Raw genomic sequence first — 23,758 nt, 5'->3', positions numbered from 1 at the left:
GGCTGTGAGAGAGATAGTACTGACCTGTCTCGATCTGATCCTTACACAGACATGTCTGAACTACTGAGATAGGAACTTAGAAGATTACTTTGAAGTTTAGTTTTGACTCTTTTCTATTCAATTCTTCAATAAGAGATGTTTTTTTATCAACCAAATCGTATGAAATTATCAAAAGGAAATATCCTTTATAAATGTTCTTTTTTAAAAAGTCAGGTAAAGCAAAATGTCCAATATGTAAAAATCCACAAAATATGGAAAATAACCTAAAAGATTAACCAGAACAAACAGCTCATCGAGCCATTCTCCTGACTTTCACTAGCTCTTAGAAACACCAACAGATATTACACCAAACAATCTAGTGTCCCTCCTTACAAAACTCATATCCAGAATATCCAGAATTTAAAAGAAAAGAAAACTGTATATCCTGTGCATAAATAACACCTCGCAGGTCCTCAGCTGAGCCACAGAACAATTAAAGCTTATAACTAAAACTCTCTCTCTCACACACTCTCTGCGTTACTCACTCACACACACAGCTCCCAGCCTCTCGGTTTGTCCGCCTGCACACATTAAAGTTAGGAGTCAGAACTCTGGCAGTTTGGAACTGTGATGTCACATGCAGGGGAGGGATCAAACCAATCAGAGCGAGGGGGGATGGAACATATGTAAATGAGGGATTCCACCCCCTTCACAGACAGAAAATGGGCCCTCAGGAAATGAAGTGGGAGTTGAAACAACATTAGAGTGCTTTTAAAGAAATGTGATCCTCCCTCCCTCCCTCCCTCTTTCTCTCTCTCTCTCTCTCTCCTTCTGCCCCCAGCACTTCACCCTCTCGTCTGCCTGTCTTTCTCTCTCTCTTCTCACTCATCATAAACTCATCAGGACTGGCATTCTGGACCCGTAACTCACTAGAGACCAGAGTGGGTCTGCAGCGTGGTCCCTCTGGGCCTTACAGCTGGCACCAGGCCGGTTCTAGGCCCACAGAACCGATGACGTAGGGTCTGGGCCCGTGACAGAAATCCTAAACACTGATAGCTATCGCTGATACATCTGTGGGCAACTTCAAACTTGTCAGTGGAAAGAGTCTTAAAGCCCGTCAGACGCCCCTGTCAGATTTAGAGTCTGGACACCCTCCATGCTTTTGGTGTGACATGTGACTGAGGTTTCAGTGGTGAGATGTTGGTTGGTTGTGTGTGTGTGTGTGTGTGTGTGTGTGTGTGTGTGTGTGTGTGTGTGTGTGTGATGTTGGTTGAGGTTTTTACAGGAAATCTCCCACAGTAAACACACCCAGTCAAGGACACAGGATAGAGAGGAACTGTGCCAAAGTATCAACTTTCAGCTTTTCATTTTCACATTTGACATTTTAGTCTTTTGGCACACGCTTGTATCCAAAGTGACTTACAATCAGTACATCTGTCTCAGTAGGTGAATGAACTTTACAACAGTCATATTTTTAACACAGACACTGTGACATGCTGTATAATTTCACACACAGGATTTTCATGCGTGTATATCAGCATAATGCAGATTTTCTCTCCCCTCTTTGAGGACAGGGAACAGACAGAAGTGTGTGTTTCAGAAAGACTAGCGTGGAGAAGTTTCAACCATATCGCTTCCCCTTCAGCTCGGGGGGTCTACGAACATAAACACAACCATTAACGCTCCGGCCAATAAAAGCTTTCACAGAGTGATACACAGGGGTGATCACTCTGGGAAAGATGATGCTGTAGATATGACTGACACATACACACACCCCGGTTTGGGTTAAACACCAAATGGGTTGAGTGGACTCCCCTCAGAGAGGGCGTCTCTGTGTGGCTGCAGGGACCAGAGGTCAGCTAATACGATTAGCCTCTATCTGCTAAACAAACAGGGCTTCCCTTACACTCACACACACACACACACACACACAGCCCCTTCCCTCCAAGTAATTACCTCCATTTGGCGGGTCTAGCAAAGCTCTCTTCTTTCTCTATTGGGGTACAATAACACACACCCACACCCACACCCACACACACACACACACACACACACACACACTTTCATGCCCATGCAGGCTCGCACGTGCACACACTTCTCCTAATTAACTTAACATCTGTTGGACGGTGTGTGGTAATGATTAAAGCCTTGCTCCTTACTCTGTGACAGAGAACCACCACATCCAGTCTCTCTCTCCCACCAACCAGACCGTTACTCTGCTCCCAACAGGAGACTGATGCTCAATCACACTGACTTGCAGTCAGCTCAGAATAACCTGGGGCAGGGGCGCTTAGGTGGCGTAGCGGGTTAAGCGCTGACCATGTAACTGCAGGGTCCCCGGTTCGATTCCGGCCGGGGACATATCCTGCATGGCATCCCTCCTCTCTCTCTCACCCATCCAGAATGAAAATGAAAAATATGAGTGGGACTGCCCCACTCAGAAAAAATAACTTTAAAAAAATTAAAATAAATAAAGAATAACCTGGGGTAGAAGCGCACACACACACACACACACACACACACACACTCAGAATAACCTGGAGTAGCAGCGCGAGCGCACACACACACACACACACACACACACTCAGAATAACCTGGAGTAGCAGCGCGAGCGCGCACACACACACACACACACACACACACTCTCAGAATAACCTGGAGTAGCAGCGCGTGCGCACACACACACACACACACACACACAGACAGAATAGCCTGGAGCAGCAGCAGAGGGACCTTTGGTTTACTGGTCACTGCTCTGGGGCATCCAGTGTGGGGGCCAGAGGGTCACAGCGTCCGTGCTGCCTGGGGAGGTCAGGCGGTCTGGAGAGGGTAGAAGTGTCTCTAGGCTGGGCTCTCAGGAACCATCCAGAAGTCAAAGGGAAGGGTGAAGAGGATGGAGGACATCAAGGAGATGGAGAAGTAGCAGGGTGGTCTCCTCTTTCTCTCTCTCTCTCTCTCCTTACTCTCCCCCTCTCCACCCTCTCTCGCTACTCCCCCTCTCCACCCTCCCCCCCCTCTCTCTCTGTGTAAGTGTACCTCTACCTCTCCTATTTAGTGTTGACATTTCAGTATCACGCACCACTGAAGCGTTGTGCCCTGACACTCAACCCTGAACACAAACATACACACACACACACACACACACACACACACACACACACACACAAACCTGAACCCGTCACCCTCAGCAGTGGGGCGGAACACACACACAAACACGCACGCACAGCCCCATACAGAAAGTTAAGAACAGAGGAGAAACCTTCATAGACAAACAGACAGACAGACAGACAGACAGACACACACACACAGACGCGCGCACATGCACACGCACAGACACACGCACACACAGCCAGATGAAATGTTCCTCAGCAGGGGCAGACAAGCTGCAACACAGATGACATCACAGAGGATCAGAATCTGATGTGGCCATGCTGGCTCTTCTCTCCCGCTCTCTCCATCCCCCTCTCTCTCCCTCCCTCCCTCCCCATTCACCCCCTCTACCTCCCTCAATCCCCCTGATCATCTTCACCTCCTTTTCCTCTCCCCTCCTCCTCCTCCCTCCCTCTATCCTCAATTGCTCTAAAATGACTTTTTTATGGGGGAGACTTAAATGCCTGCAAGTCTGGTCACCACATTTCTGGTGTTCTGGTGTGTGTGTGTGTGTGTGTATGTGTGTGTGTGTGTGTGTGTGTGTGTGTGTGTGTGTGTGTGTCTGCACTCCCGCTGGGACACAAGCCAGCTCGAGTGTGTGCAGTGTTTCATCTGCCTCAGTCTGCTGCCCCCTCACCCAAACCCATCCCCCTCTCCTGCCTTTCTCTCTCTCTCTCTCTCTCTCTCTCTCTCTCTCTCTCTCTCTCTCTCTCTCACACACAGAGAGAGAGACAGAGACACAAAGAGAGAGAGACAGAGACACAGAGAGGGACAGTGAGACAGAGAGAGAGACAGAGACAGAAAGACAGAGAGAGAGATTGAGAAAGAGAGAGACAGAGAGAGAGAGAAAGAGAGAGACAGAGAGACAGACACAGAGACAGAGAGAGAAACTTCCACCTTTCCTTTCCTCATGTAGCGGACCGGGCCAGGGTCTGTATCTAAACATCATTGTGCTTTTGAAAACAATAGATGGCGATCCTTACAACAACAGGAACAGGAAGTGAGTGTAGCAGAGCCACATCAGACCAGACAGCTATTTCAGACCTCGCCGCTGACGCTGTTGTCGTTGTTGTTGTTGTTGTTTTGCTGCCAGATAACGTTATGTTGAGGAAACTCATAAACAGGAGAGCGGGAGGCCAAGTGCAATTTCACTGTCGCTGTCTGCAGACATCAGGAGGGGTGTGTGTGTGTGTTTGATCATAGTGATTACTCCTACACACAACCAAATGTACTGTACACACACACGCAGGCATGTGTGCACACACACACACACACACACACACACACACACAGAGACACGTGCATATAAACTAACACAGGTGTATAAACATTTGAATACTTTGTTTGGGTTCATACAGTCCAGAAGATCTTGACAGACTTAGAGACAGAAACAGACAAAGACAGACACACAGACAAATTCTCTCTCTCACACGCACACACACACACACACACACTCAAAACAGCACGCCTGGCACCAACAACCATGCCACGTTCAAGTCACTTAAATCACCTTTCTTTCCCATTCTGATGCTTGGTTTGAACTTCAGTAGATCGTCTTGACCATGTCTACATGCCTAAATACATTGAGTTGCTGCCATGTGATTGGCTGATTCGATATTTGCGTTAACAAGCAATTGAAAAGGTGTACCTAATGAAGTGGCCGGTGAGTGTATATACATTTAACACTCAAACATTTTGAGTTTGCTATTCACAAGAAGCAACTGCTGATATGAGCCATGCCTCGCAAAAAAGCGATCTCAGAAGACCTACGATCAAGCATTGTTGATTTGCATGAAGCAGGAAAGGGTTACCAAGTAGTCTCAAAGAGTTTCATTAGATATTCATGAGATATTCATTAGTCCACAGTTAGACAAATTGTCTATACATGGAGACAATTTAGTACTGTGGTTACTCTCCCTAGAAGTGGGCGCCCAGCCAAGATGACTCCAAAGGCACAACGCAGAATGCTCAATGAGGTAACCCTAGAGTAACAGCTAACGGCTTGAAGGAATCATTGGAACTGGCTAACATCAATGTTGTACATTTATTATGTATGTATTTTGGATGTTCAGGACCCCAGGAAGACTAGAGGTACATCTGTGTGCTTCTAATGGGGATCCTTAAATAAAATAAAATAAAATAAAATCTCTGTTTATGAGTCTACCATACATAAAACATTGAACAAGTATGGCATCTATGGCAGGACACCACGGAGGAAGCCGCTGCTCTAAAAAAAAACATTGCTACACGCCTGAAGTTTGCCAAAGAGCACTATGACACTCCACAACGCTACTGGGAAAATGTTTTGTGGACTGATGAAACTAAGGTTGAATTGTTCGGGAAGAACTATGTATGGCGTAAAAAGGAACTGCATACCAACATGAAAACATAATCCCAACAATGAAGTATGGTGGAGGGAGCATCATGATTTGGGGCTGCTTTGCTGTCTCAGGTCCTGGACAGCTTGCCAACATCGAGGGGAAAGCAAATTCCCAAGTTTATCAAGGTATCCTACAGGATAATAGAGTGCAAAATAACAGCATCCGCACACTCAAACACTGTGCAAAAAAACATAGTTTATTGCAAGCATTCGGTCATAGACCTCCTGTCGAGGCTCCTACAGGATAATGTCAGGGTTGCTGTCCACCAGCTGAAGCTCAGTAGAAGTTGGGTGATGCAGCAGCGTTGACAGTGGCCCTAAACATCGAAGTAAATCTAGAAAGCCGTTAGCTCCAGACATCCCAAGAATATGGCTGAGCTGAAGGAGTTCTGGAAGGAAGGATGGTCCAAAACTCCTCCTGAAAGTGGTGCAGCAGGTCTGAAGTGCTTGCTTGAGCTGTCGGAAGTGCTTGCTTGAGGTCATTGCTGCCAAAGGATGTTTGACCAGTTATTTAATCCAAGGGTTCACTTCTTTTTCCGAGTTTATATATATATATTATATGTATACTGTAAATATAAACACACAGACACTCACACTAGGCTACCTCAGACTTGGGAAAAAACAAATAGAATGTCATGTAAATGGTTCAAATGGAGGTGTTTGATTTGGACATTCACTTAGTCAGTGAGCTATGTTCATCAGAGTAGCTCTTCATTTGACCTCTTCTCTCCCAGTCAGAGTGCAGAGAGAGAGAGAGGGGGGAGAGAGAGGGGGGGGAAGAGAGGGGGGAGAGAGAGGGAGAGGGGGGGGGAGAGAGAGGGAGAGAGAGGGAGAGAGAGAGATGGAGAGAGAGAGAGAGAGAGAGAGAGAGAGAGAGAGAGAGAGAGAGAGAGAGAGAGAGAGAGAGAGAGAGAGAGAGAGAGAGAGAGAGAGAGAGAGAGAGAGAGAGAGAGAGAGAGAGAGAGAGAGAGAGAGAGAGAGAGAGAGAGAGAGAGAGAGAGAGAGAGAGAGAGAGAGAGAGAGCAGTCAGCACCCGACATTCCTATTGTCCAGTGTGACCTAGTTGATGACAGGGGCTGGGCAACATCCCCTCCCCCCCACCCCCCCACACACACACACACACACACACACACACACTGATGACGGGCTAGGCCTCACATCCACAGACAGTTAAACAATCTAAACAGGCTCATAGCACAATCACTGCCTTACCATAAACAAAGAGGGTAGGTTGTGGTGGTCAGTGCGAGTGTGTGCGTGCGAGTGTGTGTGTGTGTGTGTGTATGTACGTGCGTGTGATTGGCATGTAAAGACAGGATGTATCTGGACCACATGTTGGTAGTGAGATTATGATCAGTTGGGAAGTAAAGGTCACCTCAGCCACTCACACCCACTCCACTGCGTGCATGTCTCAGTTTAAGCAGCATACTGTCCATGCTGTATTCATATTTTCCTGTTGGCCTACATTGGTCCATGGCAACAAATGCACACAACCTGGTGTATATATATATATTTATACAACAGTTAGTTCCGACCAAGTAATTTGATTGGACAAGAGGCATTCCATGAGTGCTGATATACAAAACAAAATTACCGTTAATTAGACTACATGTTTGTGTTCAGGTTACTAGGCAACAGTCCATTTGAAGTTCAGTTGCGGAACTATTCTTTGTTTATTTTTATGATTAAATAAACAAAATAATCTGTTGTCGTTTATTACTGTTAACTAATAAATCGCACTGTAGAACTGCTGTATAAAAGCAATATCACACTCGAGGTCGTGCTGTTATACTGAATATCATATCATGTATATATGGCTGTGGGCTGATACTGGCAGCCATGTTATCATTACTGTAGCCGTAGCACGACTTCCACCCTAAGCCTGCCAGTGTAGCTTAGCTTCATTAGCCGTAGCGTTACTTCCACAGTAACAACAGCAGGCGATGACAGGGGTGCGTTGACACCCAAACACTGGTCTGAACCCAGTAACCCTGCGACCATTGTAACCCTAACCCTAACCATTGTCCCACTGGCTTTGTCGGACCTGGAGGTGTTTGTTGTTGTATCGCCCCCCTTCTCACCCTGCCCCCCTTCTCACCCTACCCCCCACCCCCTCCTTCCCTCCCCTCTCGTCCTTCCTTCTCCCTCCATCCGTTCCCCCCCCCCTCCACACTCTCTCCTCCACCACTCTCTCCTTCCCCCTCCATCCTCCATCCTCTCCCTCCGACCCCCCCCCCCCCCCCATCGCCTCTCCCCCTCCCTCCCTCCTCCATCCTCTTGCCCCACCATCTTCTCCCCACTCAACCTTTCTGCCCCCTCTCTCTTCACCCCTCCTCCTCTCCTCACATCCCTCCCCCTGCCCCCACCTCACCCCTACTCCCTTCCTCCCCCGCATCCTTGAACAGGTTTCCTGATAGGAAGCAGCTAAAGCATCAGGCGCTCAGGGACATCACTTCCTGCCTGCGCCAGACCAGGAAGCGCTCTGAAATCAATGTCAAGTACAGGAGGGGAGAGAGAGAGAGTGAGACAGTGAGACAGTGAGAGAGGAGAGGAGGGATGGGGAGAGAGGAACCAAAAGAGAGAGACATTTTTCTTCTAGATTACAAATTGTTGCATCTCTGCATAGATGAGCTGGATCGCTATGCTAGAAAGACCCTAAAATATAAAATAATAAAATAATACCAAAACATGGTTAAACATACCACAGCTGGCCAGCGGGGAGCGTTAGTGATGAGCAGCATCCCCCTGGGGATGTCAGTCTGTCAACAGCGTCACCGAGCGGTGACACACACCTCACATCCTAAAAAACACACACACACACACACACACACGCACGCACACACACACACACAACCTGCCTTCTGACTTCCTGTTCGCCACGAGTTTGAGCCAAACACAACAGCTCACTACACCACCCTCACATCCTAACACACACACACACACACACACACACACACACACACACACCTCACATCCTAACACACACACACACACACACACACACACACCCTGAACAAATCAACCAAGCCACCTGGGCCTTGCTTTACCCACATCAGCACAAACCTCTGTTATTACACCCACCTCTGTCCTGGCCGACTGCTGTCCCGGCTGACTGTTGTCTTTACTGACTGTTGTCCTGGCTGACTGCTGTCCTGGCTGACTGTTGTCCTGGCTGACTGTTGTCCTGGCTGACTGTTGTCTTTACTGACTGTTGTCCTGGCTGACTGTTGTCCTGGCTGACTGCTGTCCTGGCTGACTGTTGTCTTTACTGACTGTTGTCCTGGCTGACTGTTGTCCTGGCTGACTGTTGTCCTGGCTGAATGTTGTCTTTACTGACTGTTGTCCTGGCTGACTGTTGTCCTGGCTGACTGCTGTCCTGGCTGACTGTTGTCTTTACTGACTGTTGTCCTGGCTGACTGTTGTCTTTACTGACTGTTGTCTTTACTGACTGTTGTCCTGGCTGACTGTTGTCCTGGCTGACTGCTGTCCTGGCTGACTGCTGTCCTGGCTGACTGCTGTCCTGGCTGACTGTTGTCCTGGCTGACTGTTGTCTTTACTGACTGTTGTCCTGGCTGACTGTTGTCTTTACTGACTGTTGTCCTGGCTGACTGTTGTCCTGGCTGACTGTTGTCTTTACTGACTGTTGTCCTGGCTGACTGTTGTCTTTACTGACTGTTGTCTTTACTGACTGTTGTCCTGGCTGACTGTTGTCCTAGCTGACTGTTGTCCTGGCTGACTGTTGTCCTGGCTGACTGTTGTCTTTACTGACTGTTGTCTTTACTGACTGTTGTCCTGGCTGACTGTTGTCTTTACTGACTGTTGTCCTGGCTAACTGTTGTCTTTACTGACTGTTGTCCTGGCTGACTGTTGTCTTTACTGACTGTTGTCTTTACTGACTGTTGTCCTGGCTGACTGTTGTCCTGGCTGACTGTTGTCTTTACTGACTGTTGTCCTGACTGACTGTTGTCCTGACTGACTGTTGTCCTGGCTGACTGTTGTCTTTACTGACTGTTGTCTTTACTGACTGTTGTCCTGGCTGACTGTTGTCCTGGCTGACTGTTGTACTGGCTAACTGCTGTCCTGGCTGACTGGTGTCCAGACCATGGCAGGCCAGACCCAGACCCAAACCTAGACCATGGCAGGCCAGATTCAGACTCAGGCCAGACCCAAACCAGTCTAAACTCTGGGCAGTGGTCTAGTTGGCATCAGGCCCTGGTTCCACGCTATGAGGGGGAAGTATCCACTTACACAGCCTGGCCTCCACAGCCTTGACCTCAATACACCATCTTCCTGGACAACGGTAGACAACGGTAGACAATAGTAGACAACAGGAGATAACAGTAGACAACAGTGGACAACAGTGGACAACAGTGGACAACAGTGGACCAAGACGCAACCAATGTATGGAAGTCCATCACAATGGTGTGCATGCTGTACTCTGCATCATTAGATTAGATTTATTGTCCCCAGGGGGAAATTCATTTTCACACCATTGTACAGTATACATGTATACATACAACACCGTATAACACAGACAACAACAGGCAGTACGACACATGACAGATACATAAGTACACACACTCAGCGCAGTCTATTATTTAAGGCAACAATGGCTGCGGGGATCAGGCTTTTGCCAAAGCGAGCCCTTTTGCATCTTAGTGTTCTGTACCTAGGCCCGGATGGCAGTGGGGCGAGGTACAGATTGAGTGGGTGTGTGATGTCCTGTTCTATTGTGGTTGCGATGCGTGAGATGGCCCTGCTGTTTAGTGCTGTGAGGTTGGGTGTGGGGAGTCCAATTATCCTGGCAGCAGTGTTGGTGATGCGTGTGAGTTTGGCCCGGTGGATGACTGTGAGCATGTTGAAGAAGCAGGAGGAACAGTACATGAGGATGGGCTGGATAATGCTCTGGTACAGTAGTAGGAGAAGAGGGGGGGAAACATACAGTCCTTTATGTTTGCGGATGACGGATAATATTTGTTGGCCCCTTTTAAAGATATCGGTGGTCATCTCACACACACACACACACGGCAACAAATTGGCATTGTTGGACGGAGGTGTTCTTTGAGCCATGGTTGCATGTGTACCATCAAGGGGGTGGAAGTCGAGAGGGTGGACTCCTACAGGTACCTGGGAGTACAAATTAATAACAAACTGGACTGGACTGACAACACCGAGGCTCTTCTCAGGAAAGGGCAGAGCAGACTGTTTTTCCTGAGAAGGCTGAAGTCTTTCGGTGTCTGCAACAAGCTGCTGCAAATGTTTTACCAGTCGGTGGTTGCCAGCGTTCTGTTCTTCGCCGTGGCCTGCTGGGGTGGAAACATCTGTGCCAGGGATGCTGCGAAGCTAAACAAACTGGTGAAGAAGGCCAGCTCTGTGGTGGGGACCGGGCTGGACAGCCTAGAGGTGGTGGCAGAACAGAGGATGGGGAAAAAACTGGCGGCCATGCTGGCCAATCCCTCCCACCCGATGTACTGCGAGCTGGCAGGGATGAGGAGCAAGTTCAGCCACAGATTTGTTCTCCCCCGTCAAAGTACAAAAAGATTTGGACAGTCCTTTATTCCAGCTGCACTCCGACTCTACAACCAGGCCCTGCAGGGTGGGGGAGACCTGGAGATGGAACTTTTGGAACTTTTTACTTATTGAGCCTGCACTGTTTTATGTTTTTTATTGAATGTTTTTCTGTTTTCTGTACTGAATGTTTTCTGCCCTAACTGAGCTGTTTGACAACAAAATTTCCCCATTGGGGACAATAAAGGTTTTCAATCAATCAATCAAAGTAGAATGACACACGGGGGGAGGGGGCTAAAGTGGTTGGAGGGGTCTGGTGTTGACACCATGTCTCTCTGCTGAAGTAAGATAAGGTCAGCAGGACAGAGGGACGTGAGGATTCACACTCACAATCACAGGAAGATACAATTAACCCTGAGCACTCTGGGAGGGGGAGGGAGAGAGGGGGAGGAAGGGGGGGGGAGAGAGAGGGAGAAAAATAGATAGAGATGGAGATAGAGAGAGATGGTGAGTGAGAGAGAGACAGACAAAGACACACACACACACACACACACACACACACGCACCAAGCAGCAGGCTGTTATTGTCACTAGTTAATTTACGACACACTGACAGCTCAGGGAAGAGGACCAGGGAAGCGTTGGTGTCGCTCTGGCACAAGCCTGATCACCGTTATCTCAAAATGGCTTCCTCTCTCACAGCCTCTCTCCTGCCCCTCCCTCCCTCACAGCCTCTCTCCTGCTCCTCCCTCCCTCACAGCCTCTCTCCTGCTCCCCCCTCCCTCACAGCCTCTCTCCTGCTCCTCCCTCCCTCACAGCCTCTCTCCTGCTCCCCCCTCCCTCACAGCCTCTCTCCTGCTCCTCCCTCCCTCACAGCCTCTCTCCTGCTCCTCCCTCCCTCACAGCCTCTCTCCTCCTCCTCCCTCACAGCCTCTCTCCTGCTCCTCCCTCCCTCACAGCCTCTCTCCTGCTCCTCCCTCCCTCACAGCCTCTCTCCTGCTCCTCCCTCCCTCACAGCCTCTCTCCTGCTCCTCCCTCCCTCACAGCCTCTCTCCTGCTCCTCCCTCCCTCACAGCCTCTCTCCTGCTCCTCCCTCCCTCACAGCCTCTCTCCTGCTCCTCCCTCCCTCACAGCCTCTCTCCTGCTCCTCCCTCCCTCACAGCCTCTCTCCTGCTCCTCCCTCACAGCCTCTCTCCTCCCTCCCTCACAGCCTCTCTCCTGCTCCTCCCTCCCTCACAGCCTCTCTCCTGCTCCTCCCTCCCTCACAGCCTCTCTCCTGCCCCTCCCTCACAGCCTCTCTCCTGCTCCTCCCTCCCTCACAGCCTCTCACCTGCTCCTCCCTCACAGCCTCTCTCCTGCTCCCCCCTCCCTCACAGCCTCTCTCCTGCTCCTCCCTCCCTCACAGCCTCTCTCCTGCTCCTCCCTCCCTCACAGCCTCTCTCCTGCTCCCCCCTCCCTCACAGCCTCTCTCCTGCCCCTCCCTCCCTCACAGCCTCTCTCCTCCTCCTCCCTCCCTCACAGCCTCTCTCCTCCTCCTCCCTCCCTCACAGCCTCTCTCCTGCTCCTCCCTCCCTCACAGCCTCTCTCCTGCTCCTCCCTCCCTCACAGCCTCTCTCCTGCTCCTCCCTCCCTCACAGCCTCTCTCCTGCTCCCCCCTCCCTCACAGCCTCTCTCCTGCTCCTCCCTCCCTCACAGCCTCTCTCCTGCTCCTCCCTCCCTCACAGCCTCTCTCCTGCTCCTCCCTCCCTCACAGCCTCTCTCCTCCTCCCTCCCTCACAGCCTCTCTCCTGCTCCTCCCTCCCTCACAGCCTCTCTCCTCCTCCTCCCTCCCTCACAGCCTCTCTCCTGCTCCTCCCTCCCTCACAGCCTCTCTCCTGCTCCCCCCTCCCTCACAGCCTCTCTCCTCCTCCTCCCTCCCTCACAGCCTCTCTCCTCCTCCTCCCTCCCTCACAGCCTCTCTCCTGCTCCTCCCTCCCTCACAGCCTCTCTCCTGCTCCCCCCTCCCTCACAGCCTCTCTCCTCCTCCTCCCTCCCTCACAGCCTCTCTCCTGCTCCTCCCTCCCTCACAGCCTCTCTCCTGCTCCTCCCTCCCTCACAGCCTCTCTCCTGCTCCTCCCTCCCTCACAGCCTCTCTCCTGCTCCTCCCTCACAGCCTCTCTCCTGCTCCTCCCTCCCTCACAGCCTCTCTCCTGCCCCTCCCTCCCTCACAGCCTCTCTCCTCCTCCTCCCTCACAGCCTCTCTCCTGCTCCTCCCTCCCTCACAGCCTCTCTCCTGCTCCCCCCTCCCTCACAGCCTCTCTCCTGCTCCTCCCTCCCTCACAGCCTCTCTCCTGCTCCCCCCTCCCTCACAGCCTCTCTCCTGCTCCTCCCTCCCTCACAGCCTCTCTCCTGCTCCTCCCTCCCCCACAGCCTCTCTCCTGCTCCTCCCCCCCTCACAGCCTCTCTCCTGCTCCTCCCTCCCCCACAGCCTCTCTCCTGCTCCTCCCTCCCTCACAGCCTCTCTCCTGCTCCTCCCTCCCTCACAGCCTCTCTCCTCCTCCTCCCTCACAGCCTCTCTCCTGCTCCTCCCTCACAGCCTCTCTCCTGCTCCTCCCTCCCTCACAGCCTCTCTCCTCCTCCTCCCTCACAGCCTCTCTCCTGCTCCTCCCTCACAGCCTCTCTCCTCCTCCTCCCTCACAGCCTCTCTCCTCCTCCTCCCTCCCTCACAGCCTCTCTCCTGCTCCTCCCTCCCTCACAGCCTCTCTCCTGCTCCTCCCTCCCTCACAGCCTCTCTCCTGCTCCTCCCTCACAGCCTCTCTCCTGCTCCTCCCTCTCTCACAGCCTCTCTCCTGCTCCTCCCTCCCTCACAGCCTCTCTCCTGCTCCTCCCTCCCTCACAGCCTCTCTCCTGCTCCTCCCTCACAGCCTCTCTCCTGCTCCTCCCTCCCTCACAGCCTCTCTCCTGCTCCTCCCTCCCTCACAGCCTCTCTCCTCCTCCCTCCCTCACAGCCTCTCTCCTGCTCCTCCCTCCCTCACAGCCTCTCTCCTGCTCCTCCCTCACAGCCTCTCTCCTGCTCCTCCCTCCCTCACAGCCTCTCTCCTGCTCCTCCCTCCCTCACAGCCTCTCTCCTGCCCCTCCCTCCCTCACAGCCTCTCTCCTGCTCCCCCCTCCCTCACAGCCTCTCTCCTGCTCCCCCCTCCCTCCCTCACAGCCTCTCTCCTCCTCCTCCCTCCCTCACAGCCTCTCTCCTGCTCCTCCCTCCCTCACAGCCTCTCTCCTGCTCCTCCCTCCCTCACAGCCTCTCTCCTGCTCCTCCCTCCCTCACAGCCTCTCTCCTGCTCCTCCCTCACAGCCTCTCTCCTGCTCCTCCCTCCCTCACAGCCTCTCTCCTGCTCCTCCCTCCCTCACAGCCTCTCTCCTGCTCCTCCCTCACAGCCTCTCTCCTGCTCCTCCCTCCCTCACAGCCTCTCTCCTGCTCCTCCCTCCCTCACAGCCTCTCTCCTGCTCCTCCCTCCCTCACAGCCTCTCTCCTGCTCCCCCCTCCCTCACAGCCTCTCTCCTGCTCCTCCCTCCCTCACAGCCTCTCTCCTGCTCCTCCCTCCCTCACAGCCTCTCTCCTGCTCCTCCCTCCCTCACAGCCTCTCTCCTGCTCCTCCCTCCCTCACAGCCTCTCTCCTGCTCCTCCCTCACAGCCTCTCTCCTGCTCCTCCCTCACAGCCTTTTATTAAAAAGTTTTTAGAACACCCCCATACTTCCAGTTGTATTGAAATGGAAGCAGTTCAAGTCCAGTCAATGACCTAAAATGGAACAATGGTAATCTGAAAATTTGCCAGAGGTTAAAGAAAAGGTTTAGGTCACCAAAAACTGAAAAATAATGTACATTTCAGAGTTGAAATGTGGGTTATATATATATATATATACAGTACAGGCCAAAAGTTTGGACACACCTTCTCATTCAATGTGTTTCCTTTATTTTCATGACTATTTACATTGTAGATTCTCACTGAAGGCATCAAAACTATGAATGAACACATGTGGAATGATGTACTTAACAAAAAAGTGTGAAATAACTCTAAATATGTCTTATATTTTAGATTCCTCAAAGTTGCCACCCTTTGCTTTTTTGTTGTTAATAAAATAAAATAAATGTGTTGTTAATAAAAGTATGTACATAATTCCTATGTGTTCATTCATAGTTTTGATGCCTTCAGTGAGAATCTACAATGTACCAAATAGTCATGAAAATAAAGGAAACGCATTGAATGAGAAGGTGTGTCCAAACTTTTGGCCTGTACTGTATAGTCTAAGGCAGTATATATAAGTCTAAGGCTCTGTCACCTCATATTGTGTGAATTGTTGTTGTAATCGTTTGTCATTTTGATTGTAGTTTTTAATGGTCATTTTGTAAGCAGGAAAAGAGACTTTGGTGTCAGCTCGACACCCTGAATAAAAAAAGGTTTAATAATAAAAAAAAATATCTAGCCTACTGATTGGCCACTGCCACGATCCTCTGCACCAATCCCCTTCCTCTGCAGGATTAGTCAGCAGCCCTCCAGGCCTGTGCTGACCTCCCCACTGGGCTGGTCTCCCTGGGTCGCCGTGGAAACACTGGGCATTCCTCAGACGGTCTAATCCTCCACCACAGGCCTGGTATGATAACGTTTAGCCAAATTTAAGACCGCTCAAACAGAACCATTCTTCACATTCCGACCAATCGACTCTCAGTAGAACCTTACGTCCAGAACTAAAGGAGAGAGATTACACCACTGACTTAATCTCCTAAGGAGAGACATCCTTTGGAGCTACAGTTGGGGGGTAGAGTTGTGTGTGTCTGTGTGTGTGAGTGTGCATATGTGTGTGTGTGTGTGTGTGTGTGTGTGTGTGTGTGTGTGTGTGTGTGCGTGTGTGTATGCGTATGCGTGTGTGTGTGTCTCCATGGGGCTTGCTTGTTGTTGTGGTGGTATGGATGGTTGATGGACAAAGGTGAGGTATAACTGACCTTTCACCTGTCTTGACCAGAGAACAGTGGAGAGCAGCAGGCAGCCTGACAGATTTAAGAGACACATCATCCTTAACCAATGAGAATCCACCCTTTGTCCAACCTTGACATCTTCTCTGGACTGCACATGAAAGTCAGTCTCCCTCCCTCCCTCCCTCCCTCACTCTCTCAAGGCCATACCAGGACCCTACCATTCCTCATTCCATTCATTACGCCGAGCCCCGGCCTCCATATTTCTACCTCCGCCAGCCTCCCACGGGAGGCAGGATCACATCTTCATGTTACTGGGAACCACAGCTCAGATCTCCTTCGCACTGGCACACGATACCGCCAACTTCCTCTTCTCCTCCTACTTCCTGTCTGACCTCCACAGCGCTGCCGATGGACACCAGTTGTTCTGGAACCAGCAGCAGAGTTCTAGAGTTCTGTCCGACCAATCACGTTTACCGACTGTCTTTCTCTAGCTCCTGGTGAAACGATTAAAAGCGGCTCACACGAAAGAGGGGAAAAACTAAAGAGGGGAACAGTGATGCTGAACATCCAGTTTGGCTACAATGTGGTTAGGGTTACGTTTATGGTCAGGGTTAAGGTCAGGGGTCAGGTCAGGGTTAGACCTAGTCGGCGTTGTCAACGGGATGCTGGTCAGACAGGTCCCTGGGGTCTGCCCTCGGGGGAGAGGGGGTAATGTGTCCGCCAGCTGTGAAACGGTGTGTGTGGGGAACAGGATGTTGACTGGCACAGACGCTGTTTTGCCGACTGATCTGACTGAGAATGCCAGCCAGGGTGGATAACCGCAGCATGTGGACAACACAGTTTATACACACTGGGAACGAACACACACACACACACACACACACACACACACACACACACAGGCAGAGAGACAGACAGAGAGACAGGCAGGCAGGCAAGTAGGCAGACAGACAGACACAGTTGAGGGTTGGAAAGAAGAGGTGCTGTTGTCTGTCTAATCAGTCAATCATTAACTTATCAATAAGTTACTTATCAATTTTATGAACTCCCTGAAGTCCCCTGCCCCCCCAAAAAGTGCTAGAGTGAAACAGTGAAGTAGTGTTTATTCATCCAAGAACATCCATCAATGTCCACCTCCTCCACCTCACCCACCTCTACATGAAAAACATCACACCACCCCCCACACACAGTCACACACAGTCACACACAGTCACCATCTCTCGGTCTTCCTCTTGGTGGGCCACTCCTGGTAGCTGAGCCTTCTGGCGTGGCGGGGTGGGGTTCGGGGGAGGGGCTGGGGAGGGGCTGGTGACGGAAGCTGGGGTGGGGGGCAGTGGGGTGGGGCCGGGGACGGAGGCTGGGCCGCTGCCTCCGTCAGCATGTCCATCAGAAGCTCCACGCGCAGCCTCAGTGCGTTGTTCTCCTCCTGCAACGCCCGGTTCCTCCTCCGGAGGCGCTCCTCTACACGGACCCCCCTGCTCCACTCCTGGGACCTCCCCCGGGGCTCCAGGACCCACTGGCCCCCCTGGAAGGTGAGGCGGTGGGCCCCCAGGGTGAGGGCGGGGGTGCCCGTGGCAGGGCCCAGCTCAGCCAGGCGGGAGCGGTAGTCCAGGACGTAGAGGGAGGACAGGGAGGCGTTCTGGCGGACCGGGGTCCGTTTGGGGCTCCAGACGTCCGGCATGAAGCTGGAGGTGACGGGGGACGAGGGGCTCCCCAGGCGGACCCACATGTCTCTGAAGATGGACATCCTGGAGCGGGATGGGGCGGCGGTGTTGGTCTTGACCTGTTGACCTCTGGTCTGGATCGGGGGGGGGGTCAGAGGCGTCTTCTTACAGAGGTGAAATCCCGACTCTTCAATCGCGTATCGCCCCCTCAATGGTCACCAACACACTACCGGAAGGGAAGAGGCATCGAGATTATTTTTTTTAAAAAGCTCCTCAGTTAGAGACTGTGAACCGAAACGTGAAATGTTAAAAGCTCCAGATCTGAACAGGGTCACAATAGTCCCTGGAACTGTGGTAATTCTAGCTGTTATTGTCAGTACTTTTGTCAGACCCCCGTACCCCTGGGAATAACCTAAGACAATGGTGACAACAAAATGGCCGCCATGTTAGAATAGGTATAGCATAGCATAGAGTACAGCACAGTGTTTTATTTGTATAGTATAGTGGATAGTGTACATAGCCTTTATTTATGGAGACCAGCTCTTTTCCCTTCTTGTTTTTTTTTTATTTTTTATCTCCTAGCACCACGGGAGCCCCCCCTCCCAAATTTCGTTGTTTGGTACCTGTACTATAGCAATGACAATAAAGACCATTCATTCATTCATTCATTCATTCATTCAATAGGTGGACGTAAGGACTGTAAGTACAGTTTACACACCAAAGAAACAGAATTCTAATACTTTGACACAAACATACCTGCTTCAGCTCTCTCTCTCTCTCTGGTCCTTCACTTGGTTATGGGATGGAATCTCTGCACATTCCCACGGCTACCGAACGGAACACCGTTTCTTTCATCACAGAGGACAACAATGGCCTGAGATGTGGGGAACGTTCCGGAGTGTTCGGCAGCGTTCTGGAAGCTGCTTTCCTTCTGTAAATACCATCCAGATGGGACACAAACATTCTGGACCCCTTTTCCCCTTCATCTAAAAAACCCACGTTCCAATTACAGCGGTAGCATTCCCAGATGGTGGGCCAGGAGGTTATCCCGCATCGTTGAAACCATGGGATTTTAGACCACATGACATGTGGATAAAACGTAAACATTTGAGGCCTTGAACAGACGGGCCCCATGTGTGTATCGCTGTTAGATGGGTACTTTCTTTATTGTCAATGTGGTGAAATTCAGGAGGAAAAGGGTGATGATTGGTGAAATTAAGCAATAAATGCAGTATCACAAATGTAATGCATTCAACATTTTATTTTACCAAAGCAATTTAGATGCAACATAGATATGAGTACAACAATATACAGCAGTATCTGAATCAAGGCTTTCTGAGCAAAAATGTACCGAAAAAAAAAAAAAAAAACAACATTACTCAGGCTGCTCAAACTTCTCATAGTTCTATGCCGCCGCCTAGTGGTCAAAACACACTTTTTCGAAACAACACACTGGTGTTCCAGGTTCCATGGCAATTGACCCTTTTTAAAGAATCTCCTAAGGAAAGTTGGCTATACTATTTTATCAGAGGAACTACACTTGTTGTCCAATCCAAATACACTAAATAAATACATCATATAAATCCACCAAGAAGGAAGAAAAGGGAAAAATAGATCAACACAGGAAGGTGATGTACAATAAGCCTACCAATGGCGCTTTTCCATCAGCAGCCCAGCCCGGTTCGTGTCAGGTCGGGTCGGGTCACTTTAGCCCGCTTTTGATCAGTTCTGGTTTTCGACGAGTGCAGCTGCATGACAAAAGGTGTGTATTAAAAAAGTATTCGCCACTCTGCTGCTATTCGAACTGTCTTCTTCTTTATCCTCGAAATGTCTCAATTACATTGTTGAAGTCAACCCTCTCAGTTACTTCTCTCTCTATAAAAAGCAATGCCAGATTTGAGATACGCATTTCACTCATTGAAGAGCGCAGGTATGTGAAACTACGCTCCGCCTGTGCACTGCTTATGGGAATAGTGAGATAGATCCTATATAAAACTGCGATATTAGGAAAAGCTCTGTAGGCTTCACTGTTTAAAAAAATTAATAAACTTGTTTAGAAACACATGTTGCAGCTGTAGCACGAACAGACCTCTTCCTCCTCTCTTTTCGCTTTTGAACGCCATATTTATTTTGTTTCCCCATTTTCGGTGTGATAGGTGATTGATCCACTGTGGAACATGTGCATAGTGATAGACTGCCTTAACATTTAGAATATTTTTTTTCACATTTAAAAAGGGATATGTATATTTGGCTATTTATTTTAAAACATTTTCATATATTAAAAAAACACCCCCTGCGGTGTAAAGTCCTGTTCATGGGTTCGCATAACCCGTGCACCCTAGGCAAATGACGCCACTGCCACCACCCTCTCCCCCTCTCATCCCTCCTCCCCTTCCTCTGCCAGGCCGAGGGCTGCGCTGTTGAGCTGGGTCAGGTCCAAGCCCAGGTAGACCCGACACACGGAACACAGAACCCCGACCGAGGAGAACCCGATCAGAGCCCACAGAACCTTAGCACAGAAATACAGAGGGGCTAGTCTGGGTGGGTGGGTGGGTGGGGGGGAGAGAGAGAGTGAGAGAGAAAGGGGAGGAGGGATGGGATGAGAGATACAGTATAATCAAATGATGTGTGTGAATTTGTGTGCAGTATATCAATCTTCTTCACAGCAACGTTAAGGAGGGAGAGGTAGTGTGTGCCCTTACATTCTGCCTCACTATATGACACCACTTCATGGAACTGCACAGCACAGATTTTCCATCTACAATATTAATTTCTCATAACAGAACACTACACTAATAGTTAGTGGAACAGGAGGAACAGGGTGAAGTGGACATGTTGAGACATGCTGATATTCGCTGAAGAAGACGAGGACACTTTAGGCAACAGAGAAACGCCCTGTGAGCTGGGACGAGGAAGAGGATGGTTTTGGGTAAACAGCGCCCCCTACCGTCCGTGTGCAGACTTGACATAGCCCCGGAAATACAGGTGTCGCCCGTACAAGTAGAGGAGGCCGCACATCGCCGACAGACCTAGGGGATGAAGACAGACAGAACTAGGGGATGAAGACAGACCTAGAGGATGAAGACAGACAGAACTAGAGGATGAAGACAGAACTAGACGATGAAGACAGACAGAACTAGAGGATGAAGACAGACCTAGAGGATGAAGACAGACAGAACTAGAGGATGAAGACAGACAGAACTAGAGGATGAAGACAAACAGAACTAGAGGATGAAGACAGACAGAACTAGAGGATGAAGACAGACAGAACTAGAGGATGAAGACAGACAGAACTAGAGGATGAAGACAGACAGAACTAGACGATGAAGACAAACAGAACTAGAGGATGAAGACAGACCTAGACGATGAAGACAGACAGAACTAGAGGATGAAGACAGACAGAACTAGAGGATGAAGACAGACCTAGAGGATGAAGACAGACAGAACTAGAGGATGAAGACAGACAGAACTAGAGGATGAAGACAGACAGAACTAGAGGATGAAGACAGACAGAACTAGAGGATGAAGACAGACAGAACTAGGGGATGAAGACAGACCTAGAGGATGAAGACAGACAGAACTAGAGGATGAAGACAGACAGACCTAGACGATGAAGACAGACAGACCTAGGGGATGAAGACAGACCTAGAGGATGAAGACAGACCTAGAGGATGAAGACAGACAGAACTAGAGGATGAAGACAGAACTAGAGGATGAAGACAGACAGACCTAGACGATGAAAACAAACAGAACTAGAGGATGAAGACAGACAGAACTAGAGGATGAAGACAGACAGAACTAGAGGATGAAGACAGAACTAGAGGATGAAGACAGACAGAACTAGAGGATGAAGACAGGAGGAGAGTCTTCATCAGATAAAGGGTATGAGGTTAATGTGAGCTTGTGAGACAGACAGACAGACAGACAGACAGACACACACACACACACACACACACACAGAGTCCACTGAGGGAGTAGACAAACACTACAGTTTGGGTGGAGGTACTAGATAGGAATAGAATACTTATTCTTTATTCTTAAATTATACATACACACACTATTATATAAGCTCAAATTACATTGGCTGAAGTAGAGTCCAGAGAGCCATAAGACGATGGTGAAGACGGGGAAGTATTCAGAGCAGTTGGCTCTAGAGAGATAACAAACACACCATTGTACATGTACATATATAAGCACTAACATTCACCCCTCTAATACATTTGTCACTTATGTCCTGTACTATTGACATTTTTAAAAAAAATCTTGAATTATGCCTAGTGCCTTATTGTCTTGTGCTGTAATGTCAGGAACCGAAGCCTAAGAATTCTCTACTTCCACTTAATGGGACCTAACAATAAACTTGAAACATGTGGTATTTCACAAGGGGTATCGTATTCTTCTTCATTCAGGGGTGGCTTGGCATGGCAATGGTATTTCTGTGTGTGTGTGTCTAGCAGACATACTGAGCTCTGAAAACCCTCTCAAACTCTGGGGGTCCGGAGGTGCAAGGTGGGGAGACGGAGTACTTCCTCCTGGCGTAGATCACCTGGAGAGAAAAGTAGGCTGAATAGACAGACAGACAGGCAGGCAGGCAGGCAGGCAGGCAGACAGGCGGGCAGGTAGGCAGACAGAGAGAGAGAGAGAGAGCAAGCAATAAGGAAGTATTACTTCCTTATTCAAATATTGACGGAAATTATTTAACGTTGTGTAATCATATTGTTGTAGTTTTATATCATTTTATACTGAGAAATGTAAGTCTCTCTACAGTTTGGCGAATCTAGCACTCAAGGAAGGCCGATTTCCTCCCTGTAAGGGAGGCTTTAAGTATCACCCCCCTTTACAAACATATTTGTATCTGTACTAACAGCTGTGAGGATGTGCTTTATAAGTTGTGATCTATCTATTAAGAATCAATTAAATCCACAACAATATCCTGAAAAGGTAATGCTGCTCTTGTGGAATGGAATCTATTTATATTAAACTAACTGCAGGTTAAAGTCATCACTGGAGACGCAGCATAAACATCACCCAACAGTGAACAGTGCCTTAGTTTAACACACGCCGAAATCTGCAGACAGCCTTACCTTGTTGTAACACCCCCAACACAGAGACTGCTGCCACGCATACCACCTGCTCCTGCATGTCCCCTCTCTCTGCTGGTGGGACGGACTGGTTATACACTACTGGAGCACGACACCATGTCTCGTCCCTTCCTGTGAATCCATCCTCAGGTCCCTCCCCCTCTTGACCTCATTTGGCCAAATCATTATCCAATGGAATGTTTGGGTTGGTAGCTACATGATTTAATGATGGGAGGACGCTAGTTGTGTGGATGTGTGTGTGTGCGTGCGTGCATGTAATTCTAATTGCTGTGTTGTGACTTCTGTATAAACACATAAATGAACACAGTAAATATTGGCACTAAACATTAGTACAGCTTAGTAGTAACACCACACACACACACACACACACACACACACACACACACACACACACACACACACACACACACACACACACACCTGCCTGCCTACAGATACACACATACCAAATAAACAACACACGCCGAATCAATTTCTAAAGAACTATATTTACATAATACTCTTGTTGTACAGAGAACCATATTAAAAGTATAAAATACTTACAAAAATCCGCTGTAATATACATATAAAAATAAGATCTATCTTCTCCAGAATCATAGGAAATGCATACAGTACAGTACATACAAAAACATATATATATATAAATGTACACACAGAGGCCCCTGTGGGGGGAAGGGGGGGGGGCTGCACTGTGGAGGAAGGCAGAAGTAGGAGAGAGAACCAACCAGGGGGCTGCTTTCACATACGAGGCTTCAGCCTGATCCTAGAGACTAAAAAAGCATCTTCAATGGACATTTCACATTGAACGTGTGACTCCAGTCCAGGACTAGTCTCAAGCCCTGTCTGTGAAACCAGCCAATGGTGTCTTTCTTTTTGCAACAATAATTCTCGCTGAAAATGACAGAATCTGCATGACAGAACAAATCCAACACATGATACGTTTCTGAGAGCACTGTTGTGTGTTTTCAGGACCTACAGTACAAACGTTGTTAGAACAGTGAAGTTTAGTTAGTGTGCAACGCCAC

At 49.5% G+C, this 23,758-nt stretch overlaps 2 protein-coding genes across 2 annotated transcripts; both read right to left on the bottom strand.

The window, feature by feature from the left end:
• Nucleotides 1–2,726: 2,726 nt before the first annotated feature.
• On the bottom strand, nt 2,727–17,714 carry LOC308153785 (protein chibby homolog 1-like; the record flags this gene model as incomplete). Its single annotated transcript, XM_080526977.1, has 2 exons — nt 2,727–2,781; nt 17,182–17,714. The coding sequence occupies 2 exons, from the start codon at nt 17,712–17,714 to the stop codon at nt 2,727–2,729; spliced, it is 588 nt and encodes a 195-aa protein (XP_080383103.1).
• A 2,229-nt stretch (nt 17,715–19,943) lies between these two features.
• On the bottom strand, nt 19,944–22,773 carry ltc4s (leukotriene C4 synthase; the record flags this gene model as incomplete). The annotated part of the gene is given in 6 exon segments (XM_080526976.1): nt 19,944–20,023; nt 20,026–20,168; nt 20,579–20,660; nt 21,711–21,781; nt 22,095–22,194; nt 22,716–22,773. Coding segments are annotated over 6 exon segments (534 nt in total).
• Between the last annotated feature and the right edge of the window lie 985 nt (nt 22,774–23,758).

Source organism: Nansenia antarctica (assembly GCF_963989245.1).
Source record: "Nansenia antarctica genome assembly, chromosome: 3".
Classification (NCBI taxonomy): Eukaryota; Metazoa; Chordata; class Actinopteri; order Argentiniformes; family Microstomatidae; genus Nansenia; species Nansenia antarctica.
The sequence above is the reverse complement of the archived record's forward strand: the minus strand, read 5'-3'. Positions and strand labels throughout refer to the sequence as shown.